A 14,043-nucleotide genomic window follows, 5' to 3' on the forward strand; every position below is an offset into this window, starting at 1 on the left:
TTAGATACAGAATGAAATCAAACCATAACTTCTAACTGCCTAGAGAAGTGAGTTCGAACCACCCAGAAATTTTAACATTCTCTTGATTTAAATTAGTTCAATAATCACAAAATCTATCTACATCAGAATCTATTATGAAATTTGGGAACAGTCACATTTTACCCTTAACTTATAATATCTCAATAATATATATATATATATGTGTGTGTACATATATATGTGTGTGTGCATGCACACACACACACACACACACACACACACACACACACACACATACTCAAATACGTACTCCATCTAGTCCAGTGATTTTCCATCTTGGATCCACATCCATATCCTGATTCCCAGGATATTTCTCTTACAAGTCTGGGTATGGGATGAAGAATTTTTTTTTAACAAAAATTGCTCCAAACCCAATCGATACAAAGTCTGCACATGAACTGACTACACATCAAATGACTGTTTAAAAGATGTAGAAAACAGACTAGGAATCATCTAGACTATAAGTATAAGGTAATCACCAACAAAGGATCCACTGTTTCTCTAAGCAATCATAGTGGTACCATTAATTTTCCTATAAGTACACCCAACCATTCCTCTACTTTGCTAATTTACTTTGACTCTCACAGAACTATGAAATATGTAATCTTCCCACAGATAATCAAGAGTTCCTTATAGTACCTCCACTGCCATTATTTCTACTTCCATAAAAATAACCCACCTCACACTTTCCATACTTCATTTAGATCATTTGATAAACTCTGCAATGAAGGCTCCAGTTTCAGGTTTATAATAAGCACCATCATGTGCCCTGATACGTTTTCTCATTGGATTTGTATTTCTGTTCAGAGTATAATCATATCCAAGCTGCACCTGCAGATTCTCTATATCAACAGCCATTGGAAATGCACACACCTTAATTTCCATTGAAATTTCTTCTAAAGCTTTGATGGATACCTGCAAATAACATCCCAACCAGTGTGGCAGTACACAAGGTCCCCATCAATTCTTATATAGAGTTAAAGCAGTACCACTGACTCAGACACCATGCGAGTGGGACTCAGCATCTGCACAATTTGACAGTATAGATAAAAATCAGAGTGGCAATATGATATTATTCTACTTTAGAAACTATTACCAATTAATTTCCACAGGAATCTGTGAATTTTGGGGGGGTCTTTTTTTGAGACAGGGTCTCCCTGTAGCTCCAGCTGTCCTGGAACTCACTATGTAGACCAGGCTGGCCTTGAACTCACAGAGATCTGCCTGCCTCTACCTCCCGAGTGCTGGGATTAAAGGTGTGCACTACCATGCCCAGCAGGAATCTGTGTATTAATGCCTGGTCAACTGTTTTGACTTATGGCATTTGCTGCTGCTTTTCATTGTGATTCACTTAGAAGAAATATGGCTAATGGCTGACTGATGGTCATCAATACTCCCACCTCCATTCACCAAAGTACAAATGTCCTATAACTGTTGTGATTCTAAGAATTATTTGGATTGGATTCTGTATCATTCAGCTTTGTGTGGCTATCATGAAATAATCTGAGGGAACTGATTTATAATCAGCCTATGAGAGAAAAGGACAAAGATGAAAGAAAAGAAAGAAAGAAAGAAAGAAAGAAAGAAAGAAAGAGAAAGAAAGAAGGAAGGAAGGAAGAAAAAAGAAAGAAAGAAGGAAAGAAAAGGGAGGGAGGGAGTGAGGAAGGAAAATGGAAGGAAGGAAGGGAGAAAGAAAATTTTCATCTATTAAAGTGCTAGGCTTTTATTTTAAGTATTCCTTTGCCCTGAGGTTGACTGGTGACAATTCAGAAGGAACTGTGGAGCAAGTGGAAGTGAGCCATGAGGGAGCTTGGGCCACCATGCCCCCCCATATCTCACACGTGCTTCAGACTTGGGAAAAGGAAATACATCTTAGCCATGTGGCAAAAGGGCTGACGAACAGCATAAAACAGCATAGGGCTAATCACATATCCTCCTGCACAAATGAGCTGGAACTTACCTGGGAGCCTCCTTCCTGAAGACTAGCTCTCATAGCTTCAGAAGATACTAAGCAAGCTGTCAAGAAAGAAGACCAATCAATGGTCCTACCCAGCTGTAAAGCCCTCGAACCACAATGACAACTCAGCAAATTATCTCTATGGTGAAATAGTGGCACTTTTATCTTGGGGATTGTTGTAGTTTGTTTCTTCATTGCTGTGACAAAACACTGACCAATACCAACTTGGGGAGTAAAAGGGTTTTTTGGCTTACATCTCCCAGGTCACAGTTCATCAAGGAGCCCAAGGTAGGAACTCAGGGCAGGAACCTGGAAGCAGGAGCTGGAGCACAGGCCATGGAGGAATGCTGCTTACTGGCTTGCTCCCCTGGCCCCTGCTCAGCCTGCTTTCTTATGCAACACAGGTCCACCTACCCAGGGGTGCCCACAGGGGGCTGGGCCCTCCAACATCACTCAACAATCAAGAAGATGCCCCACAGACAGGGCCACAGGCCAGTCCTATGGAGGCAGTTCCCCAATTGAGGCTCCCTCAACCCAGGTGTGTCAAGTTGACACTAAAGCTATCCAGCACAGGGGTAATCAACAGCTATCCAATTGGACTTAAGGCCTGCCCAATAGGAGGGAATCCATGCATGGTACTGTAAACATGGTCAAGTGCACAAGGCTGGAGAGGTCACAGACACTAGAGAAGAACCTGCTTCTGTCACTTCTCTAGCCCAACATAATTTCTGTATCGTAAATACATACCCGTATATTCACAGCCAATTATACCTCTCATCATTCATCATAAAAAGCTTCTGTTTATAACAGATGGAGACTAGCACAAAGTTCTACAGCTGGTCAAAATATAAAAAATAAGTGACTGTGAGGTGCCCAGCCTTAAGCAACACATCTACAATGCAACCTCTACACCTAAGGATCAGGGAACATCTCAAAAGAGAGAGAAAGATTATAAGAGCCAGAGGGACAAGACACTTGTGGAGTTAATGCATTCTAGACATAATAGGGAAGGCGCACCAGTGAATCTCCACAGTATGATAGTCTAGCAAGATCTTCATAATGAAAAAAAAAAAGTTGACATTCCAAGGTGGATGGGGAAAATTTCATGGGGTTCCACCTTAAGATGAAGAAGTATAGGCAGTCAATGGATGCTGAGGGTGGAAGAATCAGTTTTCTCCAGGGACTAGCTTCCTGAGAGGTCATCTAACCCAGAGCAGCCCTGAACAGGGGTACACAGACGTACCACTAAATGGACACAGTGCATTTATGTGTGTGTGTGTGTGTGTGTGTGTGTGTGTGTGTGTATAATAATCAAAGAGGAGGACAAGAAACTGAAAAGGGAGTGGGAGGCATAGAAGGAATTGGACGGGGTTGGGGGTGTGGAAATAATGTAAATGCAATGCTCATGTATGAAATTCTCAAAAATTAAAAAAGAAGAAAAAGAAAAAGAAAAAGAATCTCCAATAGAGTTTTAAGAAGCACGACTCCCAGATCACCTGTGTGACACTCACCTGATGCTTGCTTTGCCTATTTCTATTGCCCATGTTCTTAGGGTACAACATGCTGCTTTGATATATGTGTACACAGTGCAGTGATTAAATCAAACTAGTGAATATATCTATCACCCACTTTTTGTGGCAAAGGCATTTAAAACCCCCGCTCAGGATTTTCAAGTGCACAATGAATCATTAACTGTGGTCATCATACTACACAATGGATCTCCAGAACTTACCTCCCTCTGTAACTGAATCTTTGTTGCTGCAGTCAGTGTCTCCCATTTTCCCTTGTGTCCCACCCATCCCTGATAACCACCCTTCTGCTCTTTGCTTCTATGAGTTCAACATTTTTAGATTCCAAATATAATTGACACCATGCGGTATTTATCTCTCTGTGCCTCGCTTACTTCATTTAGCAGAGTATCCTCTAGGTTCATCCCCAAAACTGCAAAAACAAACAACAACAACAACTGCAAAAATAGCATTTCTAAATCAGAACAGGAGTGCCCAGCATCATCCTCTGACACCCTGGCAGCCAAGGGCCACCAATTTAGTAGGACTTGCCACATGTCTGTCCCCGGCCAGCAGGCTTACCTGGTGGACTCCCATAGCCTGCTGCAGCTGTGGCAATTGCAAAAGCAGAAGCTGGTGAAACAGAGCAGTGGGCATTGTCAGCTACCTGTCCTGGTTATTTAAAAAGAAAGGAAATGGAATGGTGAGGCACAAAGATAATACTCTGTAATTAAAATTTTCATTTTATTATCTGTACTGGATGAAGGGTTGAGCCAAATGCCCTGTTCTGTCCCTGTTAATAGGCAAATAGCAAGGTTATTCATTATCAATTCTGTTTTAGGCATATAACAATGAAAACATATGTCCATGCAAAATGTGTATATGGATATTCATAAAAGCATCATTCACTGTAATCAAAAAGTAGAAACAATTAAATGTCCATTAGCTGACAAATAGAGAAAAAAGAAAACATTCATTTACAGAAAGAGGTAGAGTTCTGATACACACTGGAGAACAGATGAGCCTGGAAAGCACTCTGCTGGGTGAAAGCTCATCATAAACAGCCCCATACTGAATGATTCCTGTGTTACTAAGCATCAATAATAGGTAAATAAAAACACAGAGATTACAGGTGAGTGGTTCCAAGGCTGGATGAGATAAGAACAGAGAGAGCTTGTTGATGGATATAGGATTTCTTTTTGGATCATGAAACTTAAATTAAATAGTGGTTATGGCTCTAAAATTAAATAGTGGTTATGGCTGCCTGAACTTGTGAATATGTAAAACCCACTAAACTACACGCTTTAAAAAAAGAGAAATTTTATAGTAAATGAATTATATATCACAACATAAAAACATTTAAGGAATACTCTAAATCATGTTATTAGTAGAGTTTCATTTTCAAAACAACTTTAGGGTTGGAGGTAGAATGTTTGCCTATCATATGTGAAGACTTTGATTTCACTTCCCCAAAACAGGGATGGGTAAAGTGTACCCCTTTTAAAATTGAAAGAATTTCATTTTAATTTCTGTTTGCATTCTTGGTCTGTGTTTCCACAGTTATACCTTCATTTAGTTTATTTCTGTTACCCCTTGGGTATAGTCATTCCTTTCTTCAGCTCTTTGTATTGCTCCCAGAACTCTCTGAAGGGCTGGTTTTGTGGACAAGAATTCCTTCAGCCTATTTATGTCATGGAAGATTTTTCTTTCCCCTTCAACTATAATAGACATCTTTGCTGGGCAAAGTATTCTGAGTTAGCATCTGCGGTCATTTAGAACTGGGAATACTTTGGTTTAAGCTCTTCTTGCTTTCACAGTTTGCAGTGAAAAGTCAGCTGTAATTCTGATGGGTTTTCTTTTATATGTGACTTGTTGATTTCTTTTGCAGCTTTCAGTGTTCTCTCTTTGTTCTGAACGTTTAGTGTTTTTAAAAACTATGCTATACCTGTGCTATATGCAAAAGATGTATCTTTGTATTTATAGACAAACATTCCAGTCACCACTCATCAAAGAAGCTTACTTTACACCAATCGTACTTGGTAATCAGAGACTATTACCAAGTACCACAACTAGTCACACACAGACATTGTCTATGAATTGCCCAGGCCTAAGAGACACATCTACAATGCAACCTCTACACATGAGGCTCACAGAACATAGAACAGGGGTGATGAAGACGACACTAAGGAATCTCTCAATTCTCATTAATGAAGATCCCTTATGCAACAGAGAACCAGGAACACAAAAGGTCACAAATGGCCAAAGCGTAGAGATTAAGAGTTTGCAGATTGCCGGTCCTTGGACAGGATTCCTATATTAAACTCCACCCACCCAGGGATCAGAGACCATCAAGGAAGAGGGGTGGAAAGATTGTAAGAGACAGGGAGGAGGTGCATGACCATATGGAGACAGAGTCCTACAAGCTCCTGGGACCTTCCTCATATGATTCTATGGCAGCATACACAAGTCCCATGCAAACTTAGGCAGACAATAACCTAGCATAGAACTGGGGAAATAAACAGCAGACCCCAATCTTAGCTGAAGAAACACTGACAACTGATTGCTGCTATGTGAGGAAGAGCTGATCTTCCTAAAACAAGAGACTCTAGATAGGCTAACTATACCTCAGTGGATGGACTTGCTCTGGGAAACATCTGGGGTCACTGACTTGACACATTGGGCCTTAACCCAGATGACAGAGTACATGGGATCCAGTGGGGAGGGGCTATGGGAGGATGCCAGTGGGGATGGGAGTAAAAAGATGATTAAGAGTGTTTGAAATATTCTGTATAAAATACACTAAAAACAAATAAAATAAATATATAAAATTGAAAGAATGTGGGTCTGGGAAGATGCTTCAGTGGGCAGAGTGCTTATTGCACAAGCATGAGTATCTGAGTCTAGATCCCCAGCACCCACTTAAAAAAGCCAGGCATGACAGCACACAGCTGTAATCCCAGCACTAAGAGGTGAGACTAGTCAGAGCCAGCTGACTAGTCAGTCTGGAAAATTAGTGAGTTTCTGGTTTAGTAAGAGGACCTATCAAAAAAATCGGGTAGAGAGGGATAGAGGAATACACCTGACATCCACCTTTGTCTTCCACACATGCATGTACAGGCATGCACACTTGAATGCACATGTACACACACACACACACACACACACACACACACACACACAACTGAGGGTCAGAAAAGTGAGGTTCAGCAAGTGAAGGCAGTTGCTGCCAAGCATGATGATCTGAGCTTGATTCCCCAGGACCCACATGATGGTGGGAGAGAACCATCTCCCAGGACTTGTCCTCTGATCTTCACATGCACACCACAGCACGCACATATTCCCCTCCCTCCCAGTAAATAAATACATGTTTAAAAAGTGTCTTTTTTAAAATGAAAAAATGTAATGAGTAGCCTCTGCAGGCACTTTCCCTTCTCAGACTGTACTGTTCACATAGCATTGGGAAATGCTGATACCAGCACCATTGTGTTTCCCTACTCTTAGGAAAACAGTATGCTATGATTCTTATCTGAAAGTTTTTAACACCTCACCACTGAAATTTTATAGTCGTGCTGTAAATAAATATGTAAATAAATAGATAATAAACTAAATAGTTGGATAGGTGATAGGTGGCAGATAGATGGATAAATAGATAGATGACAGATGATAGATGATAGATAGATAGATAGATAGATAGATGATAGATAGATAGATAGATAGATAGATAGATAGATAGATAGATAGATGGATGATATAGATAGGTAGGTAGATGATAGATACATACATAGATAGATGATAGGTAGATAGATAGATGGATGATATAGATGACAGATCGATGATAGAAGATAGATGATAGATTGATAGATGATAGATAGATAGATGATGGATAGATGATAGATATAGATAGATAGATAGATAGATAGATAGATAGATAGATAGATAGATAGATAGATAGATAGATAGATAGATAGATAGATAGATAGATAGATAGATAGATAGATAGATAGATAGATAGATAGATAGATAGATAGATAGATAGATAGATAGATAGATAGATAGATAGATAGATAGATAGATAGATAGATAGATAGATAGATAGATAGATAGATAGATAGATAGATAGATAGATAGATAGATAGATAGATAGATAGATAGATAGATAGATAGATAGATAGATAGATAGATAGATAGATAGATAGATAGATAGATAGATAGATAGATAGATAGATAGATAGATAGATAGATAGATAGATAGATAGATAGATAGATAGATAGATAGATGGATGGATAGATAGATACATAGATAGATAGATACATAGATAGATACATACATAGATAGATACATAGATAGATGATAGACAGATAGATAGACAGACAGACAGACAGATAGATAATAGATAGATACATAGATATATAGATAGATACATAGATAGATAGATAGATGATAGATAGATAGATGATAGAATAGCTAGACAGATAGATAGACAGACAGACAGACAGATAATAGATACATAGATATATAGATAGATACATAGATAGATAGATAGATAGATGATAGATAGATAGATGAATAGATAGATAGATAGATAGATAGATAGATAGATAGATAGATAGCTGAAGCAAAAAGTTTCTAAATATGCCTAAATATGAAAGTGGGTAACAAGTGTATAGGTGAACAAAGAAATTACTGCCTAGACAAGAAAATGTGAGGCACTCTCCTATTTGGATCCACCATCCAAACAGGATTCTAGTTTCCTTCCTATGTTCCTAAGAGTCTATAATATATAATAAATAATAAATTCCTACATCAATTAAAATTCTGTATGTGAATATATACACATGAATGCAAAGCTCTAATAGTAGCAGCATGAATAGTATTTAACCCTTGCATGGGTGAAGCCTTCCTTCCCTCCTCTGATCCTGTACTTTTCCAGGTGGCAATAAACTTGAAGAGAGACACTGTGGCAATTATCAAGGAAAGTGCCAAGTCCTAGGTCATCCAAAGCCTTAGGAACAGTGGAAAGACTTGGCTAATTCCAGAGCAATCATGTGGTAAATTAGGAAAGTCTAACCTCCCCCTTTCACTTGCCAGGACCACCCACCTGCTAGGGTGATCAACAATCCCTCGGAGTCTGAATGCCCTGAGGGCTAGAATCCATCAAGGCAAAGCTGACTAGAGCCTAATCCAGACCCTTCTTGCTGCCCTCAGAACCAAGGGCTAATAATGACCGCTTCCATCAAGTGGCTGGGGCCACAACTGAATGGCAGTTTGGAGACATGCACTTTTAACTTTTGTCAAAATGCTCTAGCTGAAGCTTAACACAAGAAACAAAACATGCTCTGTGTTTTGCTTGGGTGACTTGGGGAGGGGACTGTGACTCTGGTTTCATAACTTTCTCTTCTTACTTGAAATAAGTGGCATGGGAAGGGGATGGGAGAAGGCATTTCAAGATAACTATTTTTTTAAACATGATTTCTGGGGATTGAAATCAGTTCCTCTAAGCTATCTCCCCAGCCCTCAAAACAAGTCTTATTTGGATATATTTATTTGAGCAATGATAGCAGAAAATGGGAAGATAAACTATTTCTTCTTTTTGTGCTGATACTCTTTCCTTCTAATTAGAGGACATTTGTCGTGTTTCAAAACAAATTACAGGATCATGCATCGTAATTTTCATAACTGTATAATGAAGAAATATACCAGGTCCTACCACTAGCAATGATAGGCCCCATTCAACTGGACCTTAATTTATGGGAAATTTAAGTTACTATTAAGGTCTCCCCAAGCCTACTCACATAGGTTACACTGGGATTCATGTAAGAAAGCAGAATCTAGCCGTGTTTTGGTAAAATCAATGCTGAGATCCTTCAACTAGCCATACCTTGAGGACAGGCTTTTCATTGGTCTCATTCTGCACAGAACACAGTGCAATAACCAAACAGTATTAGCTAGACTGAGGTGAAAGACTTCCTAATTATTGATTTTTCACTCCTCAGTCCTATGTAACATTATCTGCTTCCAGTTAATTAATTTATCTTTATTTTATGTGTATGTGTGTGTGTGCCTGAGTGTATGCATATGCAGCACATGCATGCAGGCACCCATGGAGGCCAAAAGAGAGTGCCAGATCCTTGGTAATGGAGTTACAGGCAGTTGTGAGCTCCCCAATGTAGGTGCTGGGAACAGAACCTGGGTCTTCTGTGAGACCAGCAAGTCCTCTTAGCTATTAAGCCATCTCTCCAATCCCTCTAGGTAATTTTTATAAGAGACAAAACAGTATATTGGGAGTGAACCAGTACAGCAAAAGAAAAAATGTAGATGAGTTTTCTATTTCCGAGTCTGTTTCTGAGGTCTCACCTCCAGGCTGGCGATAGCGGAGGTGCCGGGGAGTCGAGGGGGATCTGCAAGGTGACATCTCTGTGGCATCAGCTGTGGGGAAACTTTCCATTCCTGCTCGATCCCCTGGTGCAGACTCCAAGATTGCTATTGGAAAACACAGGAATGTTAACCGGGTGGTGAGTCCAAGGGTGTCTTGTCAATATCAAATGTGTATATGATCTTTACAGATAATAAGCATTTCATATTAGTTTACACATTTAAAGAACGCTAACATGAAATCAAGTCATTCTTCCCAGCAGAACATTAATAATTTAAATATGAATGAATCTTCTGTATTGAAGCTTCTGATCTGCTGATCTTGTTGAACCTGCCAGCTGATCTGTGCAATAGGATGGTAAAAAGAACAGGAGGTATGCAATAAGTCTCCTGCCTTCCAGAATGTTTTGGCTTTGTTGGAGTAGAGAAAAAGGAACTTTTCAGATTATAAACGAAATCAGAATTGGAATGATGATTACTTCTTTGCTTGGGCTGTCCCTTAAGGCAACCAAAGTTTGATCGCTAACCCTGTAGCCCAGGAAGTTCAAACATTGTGGAGAAGTTCTAGAACTGTGCTACCCAACATGGTAGCACATATAGGGCTGGTAAATATATATTGACAAAATTAAAGTAGTATTTCAGCTCCCCATTTTTACTATTCACATGTCAATGCTCAGTAGCCTCTGATGGTTAGTGCCTGTGGTATTGGACATGAAGATAGAGCAATTCTGTCTCCTGGGAAGTTCAACCCGGTAGCTCTGAGGTGTACATCGCCAGTAAGCAAGTGGAATTTCTTTTTTTTGCTGGGTCTTAGGAATGTTAGACAAGGACTTTACTACTAAACTTCATCACTGGCCCAAATGGAAATTTCTTCAATGAACTGTTGAGAGTTTAAGATGATTGGAATTTCTGAGCTACAGCTGATACCCCCAAGATGGGAGACTCATCTCTCTGGGGTCACAGAACTGGATTATTGTTGATGTCACTTCTAAACTCCTTCCACAGACTTCTTAACCAGGTGAAACAATAACTGTGTATGTTCTTCCAAAGAAAGATAGTACCAAAAAATTAATATGAATCCAACAGTCCCTTTCTTTATTATTAGGCCTTTCATTGGCTCTCATTGATTAATTTTAGTGTCCTCTCCATTGACTGTGTGTGACCCTGGTTGATTGAGCTGCTTCCTTTCTGGTTCCATTCACGATCTCACTCAACAAACTTTACAAAATCCATAATGAGTTCATGTGAAGCCATTTTTAAACTTGTATATTATTTACTCCCTTAGAAATCAGGCCAGAATTTTTATTGAGCCTTTGAAACTCAAAAGGACTGGAGAAAGGAAATGGTTAGAATCTTCCCTTGAATGACATAATTACAGTAAAGCTGGCAATGATGCAAGACACAGACAAAAAAAATCAGTGCTTAGCTGTTAGTTTTATTATTTTCTAAATAGCTCCTTCAAAATTCAGTAATGGGAGGCATCTGTTGTGTAAGGCAGAGCAGAATATCAAATGTGTATCCTTGGTTCAATTCAAGCACTCATTCATTCATCTGAGGAAAATGAGAAAAAATTTAGTCAGCAATACATTAAATCCAAAACCATTTTTTTTTCCAGTGGGAGGACTGGATAGGACCGTAATGTCATAAAAGAGCAGAGCAGAGAGGGCAACACGGCCAACACCACTGCTATGCGGTGCTGTGCGTGCTGTGAGGAGAAGCAGAAAGAGTAGCTCTGAGCTAATGTTCAGAGGAGAAACCGCCACCACGCTGCTGCTGTGAGGGTAGCACTTCCTTCTGGCTTGTTCACTTCCAATCAACTCTATGCAAACAGCTTTGCCTGCAGGAGGAGTGGGCAGATGTAGGCTAAAAACAAATGCTAAAATCAGGAGCACTTTCAGCCTACAGGCAAACAATTTTCAAACTAAGGACACAGAGACAGAGACTGGTGCTGTGGGCTGCGCAGCCACACTTTTGGTGACTAAGTTGCGAGGTCACAGTCTGAGCTAACACAGATTGGGTAAGGGCTCCATCCAGCATGCAGCCCTTGGGCTCTCCTTTCCTGCCTGGCCTGTCATTGCCTAGATTTTCATTGAGAACCCACCATTGGGAGGAATCTAAGTCTTTGATTTTTAGAAACATCTTGGATAAAAGAAAGTAGGGACTGCCTGGTGACAGGAAGGGCTTCTGGATGAGCCAGAACAGATTCAAGGTTGAGGTTTTGAGGAAATTAAATTGCATTATTTTTTCTCTAAAAAATTCATTGCCTCACTCGTTTTGAGGGGCATTTACTATTTATTTTTCTCTTTATGTCATTTGTACTTTTCTTGTCAAAAAATATTGTAAAACTGCATTATCATTGCAGTGACAATGAAATTGGAAGGTCACTGGTACTTGTTTCTATGAGCAGGCTCTGAAATGGTCTAGATGGATAGCAGTGAGAGAGACCTATGTTCTTAGTGTGGGCATCATGTGCAAAGCTGATATTATACATGTAGACTGTGGGGCCAGATTCTGAAGTGCAAAGCAGAAAACATACCAACTCTCGGCATGGAATTCTTATTCAAGTTTGCCAACTGTTTTAACTATTAATGTTATGCAAAGCACATGCAAACACCTTTCAAATTAGAGACAGATCTGAATCTTTTTTTCCTTGCCAATTGGAATTTTCAAGACTAGACAGTAAGGTGAATAAAGCAGCAACCTTGGCCTCCGCAGAGAACACATGCACCTGCACACACAAGTGCAAAAGTGCACACACACACACGTAACACACACACACATAACACACACACATACACGCACACACATGCTGAATTGTCAGACTGATGCTGCAATGTCCATTTATGTCTTCTATAAAGCTGCTAATGACCAATATTGCCCCCACGTCAATGCAGAATAAAAGAAAAAAACTAAATCTTTGACTCATGAGTCTTACCTATTCAGAAAAATGCCACAGAACTACCACAGGCCTAGCCTTAATTCTAAGCATTTTACTCAAAGGATTTCATTTATTAAGTCCCAATATTCAGGAAAGATATACCTGTACAAGCAAGCTAGTCTCATCTTTCAATGTGACTCATGTAATGAGTTCATTCCTGCCTCCATTTTGTCCAATGAGAAGCTCAGAAGCAAAGTGAGGGGATTGTAGGAGTTTAGGGGAATACACAGTGTACCCTTGTTCTCATATAATTTTCACCATTTTTTCCCATCACCTGATTTCCTTACCTATTTTATTTTTAATCCACTTGTGTCTAGTCATGTGTCTGACTACCATATTAAATGATTTTAGGGATAAAGTGGGAAATAATTACATGGAAAGAAATCAGAAACAGCTATAGAAAAGGAAAGGAAATAAATACACAAAGAAGTGGTTAATGGAAGGATTAGGAAGAGGGAATCAGGAAAAAAACAAGAGCTGGGTGCAGCAGGGTGGTTAGCATCAGGAAGAAGTCCAAGAACCAGAGGGCTGACATTTCTAGAGTAGATCTTTGCTTCTGCAGGTTCATCAGCTGCATAATCTTGGACTTTCCCACCATCCAGAGTGGGAGGAACACAAAGTGTAGCTATGACCTGGAACTGCAGAAGGATTACTTCTAATCCATTAGAAATTCACAGAAACCAACTCTTGGAAATAGGACTCTAAATCATTTGAGGCAAGCCCAGTGAGAAAGAGGCATTCAGGCTTCTACATTAGCTAATTCTGTACTGTGGGAGTGAACATGTTTTATCACAAGTTCTCTCCATCTGCCAGCCACTGGCCATAAGCAATCAACGCTGCCACATGACAAGGCTCTCAAGCAGCCACTAGCTGTATCCACAATGATCTCATCCCTCCCTAGCATCTCCTCTGACAGGTCTCTGCAGCCTTTGTTGGTGTCTTTCTCTAGGAGTTTGATTCAGTCTTTCTCATTTAGCAGAATCTCCTCATGCTATGGTTTGAAGTGTATCCCCACAAATGCCCACATTAGAAAATTAATCCCTAACACCTCTTGAGGTGGGACCTCAAGAGATGATCAGGTCATGAAAGCTCTGCCCTCATAGAATTATTATGACAGAGAGTCAGGCCCTTATAAAAGGATGGGTTCATTCAGCTTCCTTCTCCTTCCTCTTGCTCATACAAGGCCTTCTAACCTGTTACCACAAAACAGGAAAACTCATTTCATCCT

General features: G+C 39.8%; 1 protein-coding gene across 7 annotated transcripts in view; it reads right to left on the reverse strand.

Annotated features, from left to right (window-relative positions):
* Positions 1-14,043, reverse strand: part of Rasgrf2 (Ras protein specific guanine nucleotide releasing factor 2) — a 260,937-nt gene that overhangs the window by 92,377 nt on the left and 154,517 nt on the right. For all 7 annotated transcript variants that reach the window (XM_029556207.1, XM_029556206.1, XM_029556209.1 and 4 more), the window contains 2 exons: positions 9,860-9,985; positions 4,087-4,176 (listed from right to left, as the gene is read on the reverse strand). In XM_029556207.1, the coding sequence (XP_029412067.1) occupies positions 4,087-4,176; positions 9,860-9,985 (216 nt within the window). The remainder of the gene's footprint in view (positions 1-4,086; positions 4,177-9,859; positions 9,986-14,043) is intronic.

This window comes from Nannospalax galili, unplaced genomic scaffold, assembly GCF_000622305.1.
Source record: "Nannospalax galili isolate Female #2095 unplaced genomic scaffold, S.galili_v1.0 scaffold45, whole genome shotgun sequence".
Taxonomy (NCBI): domain Eukaryota; kingdom Metazoa; phylum Chordata; class Mammalia; order Rodentia; family Spalacidae; genus Nannospalax; species Nannospalax galili.